At 47.3% G+C, this 19,963-nt stretch overlaps 2 protein-coding genes across 7 annotated transcripts in view; both read left to right on the top strand.

The window, feature by feature from the left end:
- SEPTIN3 (septin 3) overlaps positions 1–19,963 on the top strand; it is a 429,247-nt gene that overhangs the window by 253,557 nt on the left and 155,727 nt on the right. The window lies entirely within an intron of this gene.
- Positions 770–19,963, top strand: part of SREBF2 (sterol regulatory element binding transcription factor 2) — a 75,772-nt gene continuing 56,578 nt past the window's right edge. The window contains exon 1 of the mRNA XM_023221866.2: positions 770–1,020. Coding sequence (XP_023077634.1) covers positions 933–1,020 — 88 coding nt within the window. The 5' untranslated portion in view covers positions 770–932. The remainder of the gene's footprint in view (positions 1,021–19,963) is intronic.

A 19,963-nucleotide genomic window follows, 5' to 3' on the forward strand; every position in this document is an offset into this window, starting at 1 on the left:
GGTGTGGGGGGGGGGGCCGCCCGTGGCCGGGGGGGGCTTGCTGAACCGGCCCCCCCCCCCCCCCCCCCCCCCCCCCCGGAGGCCGGCGGCGGGCCTGGGCACTGGCGTGGTTTTCAGGTCCTCAGTGGTTCCGAGGTGCCAGGGATTGAAGACCACTGGAAAAAGTGCGAGGTCACGGCGGGTGCAAAGCAGAAGACGTAAAATCCTGACCGCCCTGGGACAACTCGCAACCCTGTCAGCCAACGTGCCCCGCCTTTGTAAGGGGGCTGGGAGAAGCGGGTCTTGGATGACCCGGACTCCGGTCCCGAGCGCTGAGGGGCCAGGTTTGACTCCGCCGGTTTTCTCTGGCGGTCAGGGCGCGGGGAGGCAGCTGGGAAGATGACGTAATGTGCTCCCAGCCACGGCTGGAGGCGGCCAGCGGTCGCAGGTGGAGGGTGGCCTGTTAACCCTTCACTCCCAGGCCAGTGAACGGACTTGCGTGTGGCGCAGATCCAACGGAGAAGGCAGCGGCTCCTTTAAACAAGGCGGAGAAGGTTAAGATGATGACCGGGCGGCTACTCCGGGCATTCGCTCCGTGGCCGCGAGGGGAGGGACCTCACTATGCAAATCTGAGCTGCTGATCGATGACGCGCCATCACCCCACGCGCCGCCTCGCGCGCCCATTGGCTGAGATGAGCCTGGTCCCATTGACAACAAACAGGGGGGCGCGCGGCCTGGAGGCGGGGCCGCAGGGGGCGCGGGATGGGGCGGGGGAATCCCGCCCCGCCCTTTTCGTGCGGCGCCCGGGCGCAACGCAAACATGGCGGCGGGTGGCACCCGCCGGTGAGGCGGTACCGGGCGGGGGTTGTAGGGTGTCATGGGCGGTGGCGACGGCACCGCCCCCGCGTCTCCCTGAGCGGGACGGCAGGGGGGCTTCTGCGCTGAGCCGGGCGATGGACGAGAGCGGCGAGCTGGGCGGTCTGGAGACCATGGAGACCCTCACGGAGCTGGGCGACGAGCTGACCCTTGGGGACATCGACGGTGAGTAGTGGGTGGGTGGGAGTGCGGGGGCCGCGCGGGGAGGAAGGGGTTACGGCGGCGCGCCCGGGTGCGCGTGCGCCCACCCCCAGAGAGCCCCGGCTCGCGCGGGAAGAACCCCGTGCGCACGGTCCCCCGGCGGTCCCCAACCCTTCCGGCGCTGCAAGCTTGAGCCCTGCCCAGCCGCGCCGCTCCGGGAGGCCGTGGGATCTGGGGCGCCGCGGGGCCGAAAGCGGCGCGAGGGTCGCGGGTTCCAGAGCACGGGGCCAGGGACGTCGCGGGGGCGTCTCAGGGAGCGGCCTAAGGAGAGCGCGTGGCTGCCGCCTCCCTCGCGCGCCCACACGCGCTTTGCGTGGTCCGCTCTACCGCCGCCCGCGACCGTGCGTCGCACCTGTCACTCCCTGCCCGGCCGCGGGGGCGGCTTTGGGATTCCCGGGGCCCAGCCCCTAGTCTCCGCGCCCCGAATCCCTGGGCTTCTCGGGATTGATCGACGGCCAGGTCGCCGGCTGCCCCGCGAAACTTTGGGCAGCGACTGCAGAAGCAAGTTGCTGATGAAGAGAGCAGTGGCGGCGGCATGTGGACACATCTCTCCGGGATGGAGACCCGGGCGCTCCTGCTGTCACGCTGCAAAGGGAATTGAGCAGAAGGAATTTTGAGTTGTGGCCCCTCGGGTACGGGCTGGGGAGCGGGTGGCCTTTGTTCCGGCGCCTTAACAGCGGAGTGGAAGAGCTGGTAGGAGCCCAGGGATCCTCTCTTAAAATACTCATTTTTCGACCACGGAAACCACGATTTAGAGAGGGTCAGCGGCTTGCTCAAGGTCACCCAGCTGGTTAGAGCCTAGTTCTTGCAGTTCCTGGGCCAGTATTGGTTTTTCTATACCCCTCCTTTCAGGAGAGAGTCCAGTTGACTAGGCTAGTAATCTTATTAACTCGATAATTGCACTCTTATGTTCTAGGCCCCAAAATACTTTGTATTATTTCACTTCTTCTTCACAACAATCCTGTGAGATATTCTTATTACCCCTATTTTAATACGGTAATTAAAGAAGCTGAGGCCAGGAGATGTTGACTTATCTAAGGCCACTCACCTTAGAGAGCTTAGGCAGAAACACAGGTGCATTGTACTTTTCAGTTTTCAGCATTTCATGTCCAGGATCTCACTACAGCCTTGCAGGCATGTATGATGGCTACATCCCCATTGTGCAGATGAAGAAACAGAAGCAGCAGAAGATTCTCTTTTGGGGGAAGAGATAAATGCAGCAGCTAATTGAAAAGGATCTGTTTGCCATTTTCCCATTTTGCTTTTGTAATATTTCTCCCCTTGGTTTGTCCTTGCTTTCCATTTTGGTCATGTGGGTAGTGTGGTAAGACCCTTAATTGAAGCCCCATTTCTAACCACAGACTCTTTACTAAGTGCTCCTAACTACAGAAATGGGTTAACAAATGGAGGGTGGGGTAGGTGGGGGTTGGGAATATAGCAAGGGCAGCTAACATGTTTTGAGAACTTACGTGCCAGACGTTGTTAAACACTTACACATGTTAATGTTCTAAATCCTCATAACAACCCTGTCAGGTAGAGAGAACTGTTATACTAGTCATCTCCCTCTCACAGATCCGGAAAGTGAGTCCCAGGGTGCTTCCTTAATTTACTGAAGATTACACAGCCAGTAGAAAGTACTTTATGTCTATAGCTGCCTACCTGCAAGGGCACAGAAATTCATGTGCATTTTGCATTCCTATTCCATGGTCAATTCCTACTTGTCTTATTTTGTTTATTTATCTAACTTTTAAATTTTACTTTTTATTTCGTTATTTTTTGAGACAGGGTCTCATTCTGTCACCCAGGCTGGAATGCAGTGGCACAATCACAGCTCACTGCAGCCTTGACCTTCTGGGCTCAAGCAGTCCTCCCACCTCAGCCTCCCAAGTAGCTGGGACCAGAGATGCACACCACCACGCCCAGCAAATTTTTTGAATTTTGTAGAGAATGAGGTCTAGGGCTCAAACGATCCTCCCGCCTCGGCCTCCCAAAGTGCTAGGATTACAGATGTGAGCCACCTGATTTGGTTTCTTTGTTTGTTTTTTGTGATGGAGTTTCGTTCTTGCTGCCCAGGCTGGAGTGCAATGGTGCGATCTCAGCTCTCCTCAACCTCCGCCTCCTGAGTTCAAGCAATTCTCCTGTCTCAGCCTCCCTAGTAGCTGGGATTACAGGCATGCGCCACTATGCTTGGCTAATTTTGTATTTTTAGTAGAGACAGGGTTTCTCCATGTTGATCAGGCTGGTCTTGAACTCCCAACCTCAGGTGATCTGCCTGCCTTGGCCTCCCAAAGTGCTGGGACTATAGGCATGAGCCACCGCGCCTGGCTGAGTCACCTGATTTTTTTTAGAGACAGTGTCTGGCTGTTGCCCAGGCTGGAGTGCAGTGGCACAAGGCTCACTGAAGCCTTGAACTCTTAAGCTTAAGCAATCCTTCCAGCTCAGCTTCCCGACTAGTTAGGACTAAGTCATGTGCCACCATGCCCAGCTAATTTATATATATATATTTTGTAGAGCCGGTCTCACTGTGTTGTCCAGGCTAGTTTTGAGCTTCCAGGCACATGCAGTCCTCCTGTCTTGGCCTCCCAAAGTACTGGGATTACCGGCATGAGCCTCTATACCCAACCCTGTCTTAATTTGTAATGAGTTTAAATTACCTATTGGTTAATACTGTCTTTATCCCCATAGATTTCTGAATAAAATGGAAACTACCACCCTCTGGAAACTACCACAGTGGTTCAGTGGTTTCACAGGTCCCTTAGGTTTGATCGCAGTGGAAGAAGATTCCACTTCTCTGTCCTTCCAGAAGACCTGATTTATAACAGTGCATAAGGTTTTGCCTCAAAATATAGTTATATACCGCACAAGGAAGAGGTGTGGCTGTTTTGTCACAGAAGACCTAGGGGCCAGGTTTGGGAAAAGTGGTTCCATGTCTTCAGTTGATCAACAAGTATTCAAGTGCTGGCTGTGGTTTCTGAGCTGTAAGGAATCATGAAAGATACCATAGAATCTTATGGCTTCATGGAGCTTAAGATAAGAAACTCTAGTACCAGTATAGAACAGCTTAAAATTGCACAGGGCAACAAGTGAAAGTCAGCAGTGAGGGTAGCTTGGTAAAGTCTGACTTACCAGGAAGACCACACCAAAGAGGTAGCTCTTGACCTGGGCCTTGGAGGACAAAAAGAGCTGGGCAGGCTGAAGGTCAGTGGTCTGAAGATAAAATTATCCCTTGATTCTCACCCCTGTGTTCCCCTTATTGAATGTTAGCTCCATGAGGCAGGGACCTTCGTTTCATTCCCACTGAATTCTTTGCACCTAGAACAGTGCCTGGCACATAGTGCTCATTAAATATTTGTGAATTTCCTGAGTGATCCAGTGATCTTGGGCTGGGCAGGATACTAATTGTCCTGGACATGATTTGGAGTTGGATTAGATCAAGGATAGCCAGCCTGGATGCTTCTAGGAGCTGTAGTCAGGTGAGGAAGGGGAGAGGCAGGGTGAGTACATTTACTTCCTTCGTATGTGTATGGTGGGGATAAGGGGTAGATGCAACCTAGAGAGCTTCCAGGAGGTGCAGGCAGGCAAGGATCCATTCCACAATGTCTGCTGTGTTCCAGTCCATTGGTACCCTTCAAGAATATGGGCTCAGGGAGGCCACATTCATTCACTCATTCAACACATCTCTTGAGTGGCTTCTAAGTATTCCTGTGATGGACAAAGGATAACTTGAGCGAGACAGATGATGTGTCTTCTCTCTTAGGAAGCTTACATTCTTGATGGAGGAAATACAAGTTGAGTAAAATAAATGAACAGTTTTGGCAGGGCACTGTGAAAAAAATAAAATTGGACCATATTATAGAGTGTGACTGGGCTAGCCTACTTAGATTCGGAAGTCCAGGGAGGCTTCTTGGAAGAGACGTATCAGTGTCTCTTTTTCAAGAGATGCCCAAGTCTGGATTTTTATTTGAAATACCCAGATTTATCCCAGCACTTTGGGAGGCCGAGACGGGCGGATCACGAGGTCAGGAGATCGAGACCATCCTGGCTAACACGGTGAAACCCCATCTCTACTAAAAAATACAAAAAACTAGCTGGGCGAGGTGGTGGGCGCTTGTAGTCCCAGCTACTTGGGAGGCTGAGGCAGGAGAATAGCATAAACCTGGGAGGCGGAGCTTGCAGTGAGCTGAGATCCGGGCACTGCACTCCAGCCTGGGCAACAGAGCGAGACTCTGTCTCAAAAAAAAAAAAAAGAAAGAAAGAAATACCCAGATTTTTGGCTGGGCACAGTGGCTCACACCTGTAATCCCAGAACTTTGGGAGGCTGAGGTGTGTGGATCATGAGGTCAGGAGTTCAAGACCAACCTGGCCAATATGGTGAAACCTCATCTCTACTAGAAATACAAAAATTAGCCAGGTGTAGTGGTGCACACCTGTAGTCCCAGCTACTTGGGAGGCAGAGACAGGAGAATCACTTGAACCCGGGAGGCAGAGGTTGCAGTAAGCTGAGATCATGCCACTGCACTCCAGCCTAGGCAACAGAATGAGACTCCATCTTTAAAAAAAATTCTGGACACGGTGGCTCATGCCTGTAATCCCAGCACTTTGGGAGGCCGAGGTGGGTGGATCGCCCGAGGTTGGAAGTTTAAGACCAGCCTGACCAACATGGAGAAACCCCATCTCTGCTAAAAATACAAAATTAGCCACGTGTGGTGGTTCATGCCTGTAATCCCAGCTACTTGGGAGGCTGAGGCAGGAGAATTGCTTGAACCCAGGAGGCGGAGGTTGCAGTGAGCTGAGATCGCGCCATTGCATTCCAGCCTGGGCAACAAGAGCAAGACTCTGTCTCCAAAAAAAAAAAAAAAAACCCCAGATGTTTGTATGTTGGCTCAATTTTAGAAAAAAACATACTATAGGCACCCAATAAAGCATGTGTGCTAGTTGATCTCTGGTGTCTTGTCTACTGCAGAATGTTCTATTGTCCCAGGCCCCCAGGTTTCATTTTGTGTTATATATCTCTAGTTTGAGAAAGGGCCTCATGCACTGTTACACAACAGGTCTTCTGGAAGGGCAGCAAGGTGGGATCCTCTTCCACTGGGATCAGGAAAGGCACAGTCATGGAGGTGACCTTTTTGCTGGGTCCGAATAGATGGGTGGCAGGAGCAGCCTGACAAGTATGCGGGAGGAGTTAGAACAAGCTGCCTTTAGAAATAAAAGATTACGGCCGGGCGCGGTGGCTCAAGCCTGTAATCCCAGCACTTTGGGAGGCCGAGACAGGCGGATCACGAGGTCAGGAGATCGAGACCATCCTGGCTAACATGGTGAAACCCCGTCTCTACTAAAAATACAAAAAAACTAGCTGGGCGACGTGGCGAGCGCCTGTAGTCCCAGCTACTCGGGAGGCTGAGGCAGGAGAATGGCATGAACCCGGGAGTCGGAGCTTGCAGTGAGCTGAGATCCGGCCACTGCACTCCAGCCTGGGCGGCAGAGCGAGACTCCGTCTCAAAAAAAAAAAAAAAAAGAAATAAAAGATTACTAGAGATTTCTTGGAATATAGTGTGTGTGAGGAAACAGTAGAAGATGAGTTCTTAGAGGTGAAGTGGAGCTAAATTGTACTGTAGATGGAAGGTGTTTTATGGAATATAGGGAGGAATTGTTGAAGATTTTCAAGTAGGGGGTGACACACGAATCATGGGTTTTAAGAAAATTGAACTGTGGGCTGGGTGCGGTGGCTCACATCTATAATCCCAGCATTTTGGGAGGCTGAGGAGGGTGGATCACCTGAGGTCAGGAGTTTGAGACCAGACTGGCCAACATGGTGAAACCCCATCTCTACTAAATAATACAAAAATTAGCTGGGCATGGTGGCGGGCACCTGTAATCCCAGCTACATGGGAAGCGGAGGCGGGAGAATCGCAATGAGCCCAGATTGCACCACAGCACTCCAGCCTAGGTGACAGAGCAAGACCTTGCCTCAAAAAAATGAAAAGAATATTGAACTGTGGTGATAGGCAAGGAAGACTGGAGACAGGGAGGCTAATTAGGAAACTGTAGGCATCCAGGTGTGAGGTGATGAAGGGTGACAAATTTGGATGGGAAGTGGCCCTCATTCAAGTGCCTTTCCATGGCACTGACTTGGGTCTGTGCTTGCTTCTCCCTGCAGACACCCAGTTTGACAGAGTACCCTGCAGTACCTGACACTGAATAGGTGCTCTGTAAAGGTGTGTCTGATGAGGAAAGGAAAGCACCTCAAGTTCAGTCTGAGTGTTCACACCATTGGGAAAGTTGGAATGGCCAACTGGGTGAGCTGGGAGTAAGTGTTGGGGATGTGACAGGACATGTCCTTGTTGAAAGCTTGGCCCTGAAGGCAGAGCAGAGGGAGAATTCTAAGATCCCATTAAGACTTTGAGCCTGGAGCATTGGGAGAGTTCAGAAGTCAGCAGGAAGAGCTGGTTTGGGGAAATGAAGAAATTTTGTCTTAATTGTGCTGAAATTGGGGTGCCTGGGGGTCGTCCAGTAGGAAATGAGACGTTCGTAGATACTTCGGAGAAGGTAAAACTGGGATGGAGATTGAAGAGAGGCCCTGCTGAGTCAAGAGGAGAGAACTGGGAGATTCGAGGTTAGGAAAGTGGTAGCTTTTCAAAGAGTAGTCCGTAGATGATGGAGACAGTGCCACAAAGAACAGAAAGGATGACAAGGCCATGCAAGGAGTTGTGGGACTTGGTATTAGGAGGCCGACCTTTGCCAGAACAGTCAGATGAGGGAATCCAAGGCAGAAAGGAAGCAGGGGTGAGTGGGAGATGGGCAAATGGAGGCAAGTAGTTCTCTTTGGAGAAAGTGGAATAATTTTTTCAATGAGCTAATCTACTTTCTGTCTTGATGAATTTGCCTATTCTGGACATCTCATAAATGGAATCAGAGAGGTAGCATAATATTGCTTAGGTTCATCATGTTGCAATGTAATGTTCTATTGCATGGACACGCCGCATTCTCTTTTATCTACTCAGTTGATGGACATTTGGGCCGTTTCCACTCTGGCTACATTATGAATGAAGCTGCTACAAACTTTTGTGTACCAGTTTCTGTGTGGACATATATGTTCATTTATCTTGGGTAGATCTTCTACATTTGTTGTTGTTTATGTTTTTCAAGGGCTTATAATACATAGTCCCATTTATTCACGTGCTTAGTTTCTGTGTTCCTGTAACTAATTCAGCCCTAAATCTTGTGATGGAAACTTTCAATCTAGTGGTCAGTTCCCTTCTTTCCTGCCCCATCTGATGGCTATTGTTTAGGTCTGCTCTCCCCCCACTTACCTTGGGACCACCCCTAACCATCACCCTTGGGGGCAAAGTTGAAGCTCTTCTTTCCCGTTTCTTGTTTTTTTACTCACTTATTTTAGTGGAGCACATCCTCCAGTGGCTTCCTGAGAAAGAGTACATTGGAGGTAACTCTTTGAGGCCTTGCCTCAAAGATGTTGTAAAAACATCTTTATACTAACCTCATTCCAATTTGGTAGTTTGGCTGAGTTTAGAATTTTAGGTTGAACAGAGTTTTATGTCAGAATTTTGAAGGCATTGTCTGATTATCTTGCTTCTAGTAGAGAAATCTGATGCCATTTCCATTCTTGATCCTTTGTGTGTGACCTGTTTTCTTCTCTGGAAGCTTTTAGGATCCTGTCTTTATGTTCTGAATTCCATAACAATGTGCCTTGATGTGACTGGGCTGACAGTCACTGTCCCTACTTGTTGGGGCTCTGGAGAGCTGACTGTGTCTGATACCTGAGTTCATGCAGTCCTGCTATCAGCCTACTTGTCACCCAAGCCTGCAAAGGAATTTCCGGTACCTGAACCTTTCCATGGCACTGATTTGGGCCTCTGCTTGCTTCTCCCTGCAGACACCCAGTTTCATCTTTGGCAGAGTACCCTGCAGTACCTGGCACTGAATAGGCACTCTGTAAAAGTGTGTCTAATGAGGGAAGGAAAGCACCTCAAGTTCAGTCTGGGTGTTCACAACACTGGGAAAGTTGGAGTGGCAACTGACTGAGCTAGGAGTGAGTGTTGGGGGTGGTTGTGGTCAGCATACCCCTGGGAGGTAGAGGTGGGAGAAGAGTGGAAACTGACTTCACATTCCTCCAGGGAGGGATGCTTTGGAAAACCTGCTCAGTGAGCTGAAGCACAGATCTGCTTTTCATCCCTTTTGTACCTTTTTACAGACATAAGGTGTGTTTTGACACTGGAGTATATAGAGGGTTGCTAACGTTTGGGTTGAAAGAGCTGCTGTTGTCCACAGCTTATTTATTTTCCACCCATTTTTATCTCCTGGTCTCATCCAGTTACATTTCCTGGGATATGTTTTTGGAGGTTGCTTAGATCACGACACTAGAGTCCCCTGGGTTTCTCCTCCCTCCTCTATTTGGCCTCGCCCTTGACAAACATTCCTCGCATTCACACCCAGGCCTTTGGCCTAATGTTCTTGAATGCTGCTTGCCTCTCATTGAACAGACTTTTATATAGCTCTCATATTCAGTTCATATCTTGGCATTTTAAAAAATATATATTTTTGCTTCTTTCTCAAGTAGATCATTTCTCTCCTCAAATTTATAATTTAAAAAAGGAAATTCTCAAGCAGTTTTATTCAATAAGAACTTCGTGAATATCAGATTGTCCATATCCTTCTAGATTCCTGTGCCAACATTGCTTCTGTGCATCCATATCACAGTGTTTTCACATATGGGTTGTTATATGTCGAAGTAGTTGAGGTGTAATCACCATATAATCTAATGTGATCCATCTGAATAGGCAAACCCTTGCATACCTGTGTACCTGTTGAACATTTTCATCATTTGCAGTTTTTTCTTTACATGAGCACTTACTGTTGTTCTGAATAGTTGTAAACAAGTCACTTGGGAATTTGTTCATGGGTGTGTCTTCCAAAGAGGAGTCTTTAAGTTGAGCTGGGTAACACACTGCCAGCCATAGCCCTTTCATTTTAAAAACATTTCCAGTGCTACAAATTACTATGGTGATTGGGAATTACAACTTGGAAAATATTTTCAGTTTTCAAAAAGATAGTACATTCATATGAATCAAAATAAAATAACATAAAAAGATGCTGTGAAAAGTATTGCTCCCAGCCCTACCCACTATCTGCCTAGTCCCACCACTCCATCACAAGTAATTAAATTTTTAGTTTCTTTTACCTGCTTCAAAATGTATTTGTTATTACAAAACAAGCTAATAACAAATATTGACTTTAGTTTTTGCTTTGCTTTCCTTTTTGACTGAAAAAGTTTAGCACGCTATAAGCCCTGTTCCTCTGTGATTTGCCTTTTCCTTTCCACTTACCAATGTATCTTATAGATCATCCCAGACTTTTTCACTGCTGCATGGTTTTCCATTTTATGATGACCTGTAATTTATTCATCCAGTCCTTTTTTGATGGACATCTGAAGGTATTTTCAGTCTTTTGCTATTAAAAACAATGCTGCAATGAATAGCTTTGTAAATTCATCCTTTCACACATGTGCAAGTGTAGATGCAGAATCAGTTACCAGAAGTGGGATTGTTGGATCAAAGCAAGGGTGGTGCTGTCTCCAATGTTTAGTTGTCACAAGAATCCAGTTAGGTAAAACAGGAGAGGGGCCGGGCACTGTGGCTCATGCCTGTAATCCCAACACTTTGGGAGGCCGAGCTGGGCGAATCAGAAGGTCAGGAGATTGAGACCATACTGGCTAACATGATGAAACCCCGTCTGTACTAAAAAATGCAAAAAGTAGCCGGGCGTGGTGGCACGAGCCTGTGATCCCAGCTACTCGGGAGGCTGAGGTAGGAGAATCGCTTGAACCCAGGAGATAGAAGTTGCAGTGAGCCAAGATCTCACCACTGCGTTCCAACTTGGACGACAGAGTGAGACACTGTCTCAAAAAAAAAAAAAGATGGCCAGGTGTGGTGGGTGATGCCTGTAATCCCAGCACTTTGGGAGGCTGAGGTGGGCGGATCACCTGAGCAAGACCAGCCTGGCCAACATGGTGAAACCCCATCTCTACTAAAAATACAAAAAATTAGATGGTCATGGAGGTAGGTGCCTGTAATCCCAGCTACTTGGGAGGCTGAGGCAGCAGAATTGCTTGAACCCGGGAGGCAAAGTGAGCCGAGACCGCACCATTGCACACCAGCCTGGGCAACAAGAGCGAAACTCTGTCTAAAAAAAAAAAGATAAGAGGAAGGGGCAGGACCTAACATTTGTTACTGGCTCTGTGTGCATTTGTAGTTTTGTTAGAGCCTGCCAAACTGCTGTCCATAGTGGATGAACCAATTTACACTCCCACCAATGTGTGGAAGGAGCCTGTTTCCTCACAGGTTCCAGGCACAGTCAAATTGAGACTCTTTATTCCCTTTATTCTGCCTCTTTGCTGTACTTTTGCCAATTTAGAGCTCTCACCGTCCCTGTCCCCAACACTGCACACATACAGACCCTTCTGGTCCTGGCCTTCTGGCTCCTCACTCAGTTTTTCTCTGCTCAAGACCACGGAACAGTCAGTGGGTAAAGACCAACTTTCTAAGCGATCCCTTCCAATACCTCACATGTCCCCTTTACTTGCTCAGGCCCTTAGTGATTGGAGTTTTCTTACACTTCTGCTGCTCTGGGTTTTTTTTGGAGTGATCCTTCATCTGGTTTGCCTGCTTTCCTTACTTTTAAAATTGCTCCTTGGGCCGGGCGGGGTGGCTCAAGCCTGTAATCCCAGCACTTTGGGAGGCCGAGACGGGTGGATCACGAGGTCAGGAGTTCAAGACCATCCTGGCTAACACGGTGAAACCCCGTCTCTACTAATAAATACAAAAAGTTAGCTGGGCGAGGTGGCTGGCGCCTGTAGTCCCAGCTACTCGGGATGCTGAGGCAGGAGAATGGCGTCAACCCGGGAGGCGGAGCTTGCAGTGAGCTGAGATCCAGGCACTGCACTCCAGCCCGGGCGACAGAGTGAGACTCCGTCTCAAAAAAAAAAAAAAAAAAAAAAAAGAAATTCTCCTTAAGATATGTACAGCAGGCCGGGCACATTGGCTCATGCCTGTAATCCCAACACTTTGGGAGGCTGAGGCAGGCGGATCACTCGAGGTCAGGAGTTCGAGACCAGCCTGGCCAATATGGTGAAACCCCATTTCTACCAAAAATACAAAAATTAGCCAGGCATGGTGGCACATGCCTGTAATCTTAGCTGCTCGGAAGGCTGAGGCATGCTTGAACCCCGGAGGTGGAGGTTGTAGAGAGCCAAGATCACACTACTGCACTCCAGCCTAGGCAACAGAGTAAGACTGTCTCACAAAGAAAAGAAAAGAGAAAAGATGTATAGCAGTTCCTTATTTTCAGTCCTCTACTTTGGGGGACTTGGAAAATGGTTTCTTGTTTTATGCCGTTTTACTAAAACTCTCTCCTTGTCTGAGTTCTCTTTCATGTAGTTTCAGAGTGGGTAGTCCTTGCTGCCCCAAAATTTCAGTGCATCCTCATGTAAAAATTATTTGGGGCTTTCCATCACTATAAATAGAGGTGTTCTGGAAGTTGCTTCCTTTCACTGTAGTTCTCTTAAGACCACTTTTCACCAAAATCTGCAGATATTTTAGGAAATGCCCTTTTGTTATAAATAGTCTAATTTCTCACAATACTTTGATTCGACTTTTTTTTTTTTTTTTTTTTTTTGATGCAGAGTCTAGCTCTGTCCCCGAGGCTGGAGTGCATTGATGTGATCATGACATATCACAGCCTTAAACTCCTAGGCTCCAGTGATCTTCTTGCCTTAGCCTCGTAAGTAGCTGAGACTGCAGGCACATGCCACCAAGCCTGGCTACTTTTTTTTTGTATTTTTTGTAGACACGGGGTCTTGCTGTGTTACCCAAGCTGGTCTTGAACTCCTGGACTTAAGTGATCCTCCCACCTTGGCCTCCCAAAGTGGTAGGATTACAGGCATGAGCCACTGCACCTGGTCCCTTGATTGGCATTTTTAAAAATCAGTCTTAGTAGTTTTTCTGAGTTAGTTGGGTGGACTTTCTGATTTTTTCTTGGACAGAGCTGGACCTTAGCTTGTGATAATTGTTTTCTATTGTGTTTAATTCTTCCTACGTGCACATATGGTCAAGCACCACTTAACAATATTTTGATTAATGGTGGACCACATATTTGATAGTAGTCCCATAAGATTATAATGGAGCAGCCAGGCACAGTGGCTCATGCCTGTAATCCGAGCACTTTGGGAGGCCGAGGCAAGTGGATCACCTGAGGTCAGGAGTTCGAGACCAGCCTGGCCAACATGATGAAACCCCATCTCTACTAAAAATACAAAAATTACCCGGGTGTAGTGGTGAGTGCCTGTAATCCCAGCTACTCGGGAGGCTGAGGCAGGAGAGGCTGAGGCAAGAGAATTGCTTGAACCTGGGAGGCAGAGGTTGCAGTGAGCTGAGATTGCATCACTGCACTGCAGCCTGAGTGACGAGTGAAACTCCATCTCAAAAAAAAAAAAAAAAAAAAAAAGATTATAATAGAGCTATTGCCATACCATCTAGGTGTGTGTAAGTATACTCTGCTATGTTTGCCCAATGATGCAGTTGCCTAATCACACATTTCTCAGAATGAATCCTGTTGTCAAGTGACACATGACTTTATTTGATAATGAATACAAGGTCATTTCATCTTTATCCCACATAGATACATTGAGATGCATTGATGTTCTCTAAGTGAACGTGACTCATCCTGTTCTTTAATAGTTATTGACTGTTTCCGTAGTCACCTCTACTTTTTGATCATTCACCAGGTTTTGAAATCACTGTGTAGGCAGCACCCACTATGCAGTTCAGAACTTTATGTAGGCCTATTTTGTACTGGGCTCCAGGTTCAGTGTTGGCAAATAAACAAAGTCCTTGTTCTCGGCCGGGCGCGGTGGCTCAAGCCTGTAATCCCAGCACTTTGGGAGGCCGAGACGGGCGGATCACGAGGTCAGGAGATCAAGACCATCCTGCCTAACACAGTGAAACCCTGTCTCTACTAAAAAAAAAAAATACAAAAAACTAGCCGGGCGATGTGGCAGGCACCTGTAGTCCCAGCTACCCGGGAGGCTGAGGCAGGAGAATGGCGTAAACCCAGGAGGCAGAGCTTGCAGTGAGCTGAGATCCGGCCACTGCACTCTAGCCTGGGCGACAGAGCGAGACTCCGTCTCAGGAAAAAAAAAAAAAAAAAAAAAAAAAAGTCCTTGTTCTCACAGAATGTGTATGGCCCTGGGTGCCAGGCACCGTTCCATGCCTTAACCTACATTCATCTCATATTGTATGTTTTTTCGTGTAGTCTTTTCTTCAATTCTATGGTATGCTACAGGTGAAGAAACTGAGGCCTAGATCACATAGCTTGTAAGTGATGGAATAGTGACCTAAATCCAAACATGTGCAACTCCAAAACCCATGTATTTTTCCTCTACTCCATGCCCTATCTAATGTAAGCAGGCTTCTAAGTTGCAAATACCACGTGGTGTGGTATGCTTTGAAGCTATTCATTCAACATGTGTTTATCAAGAAGTGTCTGGCCAGGCGCAGTAGCTCACACCTGTAATCCTAGCACTTTGGGAGGCCAAGGTGAGAGGATCCCTTGAGCCCAGGAGTTTGAGACTAGCCTGGCAACATACCTAGACAACATAGTGAGACCCCATATCTATTTAAAAAAATTCAAAAATTAGCCAGGCTTGGTGGCACTGGCCTGTAGTCCCAATTACTTAGGAGGCTGAGGTGGGAGGATCACTTGTGCCTAGGAGGCTGAAGATACAGTGAGTCAAGATCACACCACTGCACTTCAGCCTCGGCAACAGAGTGAGACCTTGTCTCAAAAAAATATATATATGTGTGTGTGGGTGTATGTACACATGTACACCCACACACACATATATATGTGTATGTATATATATTTTTTAAATTAAAAAAAATGCTCTATGCTGGGCACTTAAAGTGACTTCCCCTGGGTCCCAGGGTACTTTCTGAGCCTTAATTTCCTCTGTAAGACGGGGGTTGGGTACCTTAGCTCACTTAGTTCTTGCAGCACCTATGATGTAGCTAAGGTACAAAAAAGGAAGAGGACAGGACCTAACATCTTTTGGCTCTATTTAAAAATGAATGAGGAACTGAATGAACGTCAGTTTACATGTTGATGTAGGACTAGGGGACCTTTTTTTAGAATATGTTTGGAAATGTTTATTTTTTCCTTTTGAAATGGCTTTTGTAGGTGTGGTGGTGGGACACAGAGGAGCAGTCAGAGTGTGGTGCAAATGACCACAAAGTCAAGGGTTCAACTTTGTTGACATGATGGAATTTTTTAGAGTAGCAGAATCCCAGAGCCTATGCCTTAAGGTAAGGCTCCCTGGGGAACTTTGTTTAGAAATTAATCCTAAACTATCGAAGGGCTTGCAAACTAGAAAATTTCTGCATATCTCAGGCCTTGAGAATTGCTAATGAATATTGTCTAAATGTCCCTTACAAGCTTGCTCCTCCACCTGGCCCTGTGGAACAGGTCTGTTGGGTTCAGGATCTGGTTTGGAACGGTGATGAAATTTCGAGCTGCTGAACCAGATGTGGAACTGCTTTGCTAACCTGATGTCTGCCCAGTTTAAGCCCTCTGCATCCCACAGCTGTGAAAGGAAATCATGTTTCTTCCCAAGTGCTAACATTCCTGTGAGGCCTTATACTTTACTCAAGTCCTCCTGATACATTTGTCTTCCTAATAAGTGGTGTAAGATCGAGGCTTGATTTCCACCCCCACCACTCCCCACAAGACAGAGTCTTGCTCTGTTGCCCAGGCTAGGGTGCAGTGGTGCGATATCAGCTCACTGCAACCTCCTCCTCCTGGGTTCAAGCGATTCTCCTGTTTCCTGTAATCCCAAGTAGCTGGGATTACAGGTGCGTGCCACTACCCAGGCTAATTTTTGTATTTTTAGTAAAGACAGGGGTTCAACATGTTGGCCATGCTGGTCTTGAACTCCTGACCTCGTGATCCACCCACCTTGGCCTCCCAAAGTGCTGGAATTACAGGTGTGAGCCACTGCCAAGGCTTGATTTTTATGCCTATTTTCCATGGACATAGATGAAGGCACTGAGACAGAGAAATTAGATGATTTGCCAATGCTTCCTATGCTGATGAAGTGGAATGAACTTGGATTTTCTGATGTGGGATTCCATGTTCTTCGCTGTCCTATGAAAATGAGGTGGAAGATGCCCTGATTCAGGAAGCCTGTCTGTCTAGAAGCCCCTTCTCTGGTCAAAAGTTGTTTTTAAATCCTTGCTGCATTTCAGCATGAATGAGTATCCACTGTATTCACAGCACAGTGGTAGACGGTGTTAGAGAGGAATGAAATGGCCTCTGCTTTCAGGGAACTAATATGTAAACATACAGTCATAATACATGGGAAAATACAACAGAGGCTGTAACAGAGGAACAACTCGAAATCTTTGGAGCACTGAGGAAGGGAATTAGAATGATCTTCACAAGGACTTTAGCATTTAGGCCAAGTTGTGAAGGGTGAGTAAATAGGATTTTAAAAGGTAAAGGAGTGGGCATGGTGTTGATTTAGATAGAATTAGACAAAGTTGGGAATAATTTGGCATGCTCTAGGAATATGTGTCAGAGTACTGCATAGGACAGAGTTTCTCAAACTTGAATGTGTCTATGAACTCCCAGGGTATACCCCCAAGGATCTGAATCTGGAAGGTCTGGGATGTTGTCCAACAGGAACACCTAACTAGTGGAAGGGGTGGGATCAGAGAAGCCTTCTCAGGGATAAGCTGAGGCCTTAAAGGGGTGGAAGGAGAGAACAGCTGTGTTCCAGGCTGAGTGAACAGCCATTTTGAGGGGCTTGACCAGTACTGGTGCTCGAGTGTCTGGGTTTTGTGTAGACCACACTCTTGATAACTGTGTTGTTATCTTCCTCAAACAGGGTTTTGGTCAGGTGCCTCCTCGCTTCAGTGTGTTCTTTATAAGTCGGGATTCTTGGTGATAAGCGGCAAAAACCACTTCTATCTAGCTTGAACAGAAAAGGATTTGTTAGAAGGGTGGTGCATGGAGTGACTAAAAAAGCTGGAGAGTCAATTTGGAAAATGGGCCAGAACCAAGGAGGCTCCTGCTTAGTACTCGTCTGTACTCGTCTGCCTTCGTGATCTGTATATTGTCTCTACTTTCCTGGGTCATTCCCTCAAGGGTCGCACTCCTCGTGGGAGCATGCACAAATCAGAGCTGACTGGCAGGAAACCTTCCCTCACATGAGGACTGCCCAATGGGGATTCTCTAAAGGAAGATCAGGGTGCTAGTGGGAGGGTCGGGTCTGAGGATGGACAAATGGAACAGAAGTGGCAAATGCCCACCATGTATTCTGTGTCTCTCCTTGCCTCTGAAATAAAAGCAGTTTCTGTAGCCAAATGTATATGGTAGCATTAAGTCAGGCCTTTCACAATTTCACTATAGGCAGCTCCATCTCTCCATTCTGCACTGTGCCCTCTACTTCAGCAGCTTACAGGACATTTCCTGATGCTGTGGTTTGCTCAAACGATTTCCTTTGCCTGGAATACCCTTCCCTCTCTCTAATTTATAAACCCTTTTCATCCTTTAAGCTCGGTTTTCACTGCCTGCCAGGATGGATCAGTCCTTTCTCTACTCTCTGATAGCGCTTTCTTTGTGAGGCACTTGTCTGTTCTTGCCCTTATGGCAGTTTATGGAGTTGGTTAGGTTTCTCTGTCTTCTCTGTGAGCATGGGAGGTGGGAAGAAAACCAATACTTTTCAGTCTTTGCTCTGTGCAGAGTTCCACACAAGGCACATAGGATCCTCCAGCTCCCAGCCCAGAGTACATGGCATATGCAAATTTGAGTGGATGTTTGCATTTTTTGTTTGTTTGTTTGTTTGTTTTGAGACGGAGTCTTGCTCTGTAGCCCAGGCTGGAGTGCAGTGGTGCAATCTCGGCTCACTGCAACCTCCGCCTCCTGGGTTCGCACCATTCTCCTGCCTCCACCTCCTGAGTACGTGGGACTATAGGCGCTTGCCACTATGCCCGGCTAATTTTTTGTATTCTTTAGTAGAGACAGGGTTTCACTGTGTTAGCCAGGATGGTCTTGATCTCCTGACCTCGTAATCCACCCGCCTCAGCCTCCTAAAGTGCTAGGATTACAGGTGTGAGCCACCGTGCCTGGCCGGATGTTTGCATTTGTTTGCACGCCTGGCCGTGGTTTGATAACCTGCTTTGCGAGTATTCTTTTTCTCCTTAGTTTTAGGGAGATTTGGGGGCATGGTAATGAATGGAAGGGTAAGATGGTGGGATGTTGGGGTCTTTCATTTTTGCCTGAATGGTTTAAGGACTGAAAAAGGTTGAGATCTCTTGCTTTGTAGACTCTGCCCCCAGGAGGAGGACAGTTCAGGTGAAGTGACTTGTGCCTGATTTTTTGGCAGTGGGTCACCTGTTGTGAAATGTGAGGGCCTCCTTTTGCAGATCAGGGTCATGCAGGATCAGTTCCTTGGAGTCTCACTCTGCATCTCGCTCAATTTTGTAGTCTCCTGCTAAAAGAGAGTGAAAGAGGGAACAGTGTCATGCCAGGGCGGCAGCAGGTGAAGAGCTGGGAAATACAGGAAAGACCTGGGATGACACATCCTTCTCTCTCTGAGCTTGGGGCATTCACTCTACTCATTTGTGAATGAAGCACGTACTGAGCACCTGTCCAATGCCAGGCTCTCTTTGGTGATACTGTATGATAATAGAACCATAGCATCTGCATTATGTGGTAGCTAAAAGCTTGACTTTAAATCCCAACTCCACCACCTGCTGACTGGGTGACATTAGATAAGTTACTTGGCCTCTGAATGCCTCATTGTCCTTACCTGTAAAATGGAGAAGATAATGGCATCTACCTCAAAGTGTCATTGAGATTAAATGAAATTTATGTAAAGTGTTTAATATAATTGCTGACACATAGTAAAAGCCCAGTAAATGTTAATTTCTGTACTATGTTTTATTATTACTACTAATTTGCTCAATTTTTCTTTTTGATTGTTGTTCTCAAAGTCTGTTTATAAGAGCAGGCATTTAAAAATAATAAATGGGATAAGAGAGACAGCCTTTCAAACATTGGATGACAAGAATCTGATGTCTCTATTTTAGCATTAGGCAAGGCCTGGAGTCCCTGGCTGCAGCAGAGGGTGGGGTTCTTGCATGGGTGGGGACTCTGGTGGATTGCCTCATTGTAGAGCCTAACCGCTGGGAGGTGGGGCAACCCCAGTGAGAAACTCCTAGGAGGAAGCACCTCCCTGTGGTGCTTGGGGCAACTTCTGCAGCAGGGCTGCAGCCCTGTGAAAAGAGCACAGGGCTTAGAGGAGGGAATAAGTCTCCTCTCTCTGTCTGCTACTCACTCCCCCACCTACCTGAGATGGTGTGCAGGTCACCCCCTCTTTGGACTTGGACTTTTCTTCCTGTGTAGAAACCACGACCAACACCGCTTTTCAAGCACTTAGTGTCAGGCACTATCTGTCCCAGGTGATTTACATACGTTAACTCACTTAAAACAGTGCTTGAAACGGCTACTTCACAGGATGATTTTGAAGATTATTTAACACAGTGTGTGAAAGTAAAGGTGTTAAAAGGAAAAATGAGGGAGCCACAGTGTTAATGAAGTAATTTTCCAGTAAAAAAAAAAAAAAAAAAAACATGTTTAAACTTTGTGTATAAATATATACATATACACACATACACTGAAGTAAATAGCACTGAAAAACAGCAACAACAGCTTTTTAAGCAACATTCCAGCAGGTTCCTCTCATACCATGTATCCCTTTCTATCTGAACACTTTGCATGCAGATGCAGTCCTGGCAGATTATTTATTTATTTATTTTCATTTTTTGGAGATGGAGTT

This window comes from Piliocolobus tephrosceles, chromosome 19 (genome assembly GCF_002776525.5).
Source record: "Piliocolobus tephrosceles isolate RC106 chromosome 19, ASM277652v3, whole genome shotgun sequence".
Taxonomy (NCBI): Eukaryota; Metazoa; Chordata; class Mammalia; order Primates; family Cercopithecidae; genus Piliocolobus; species Piliocolobus tephrosceles.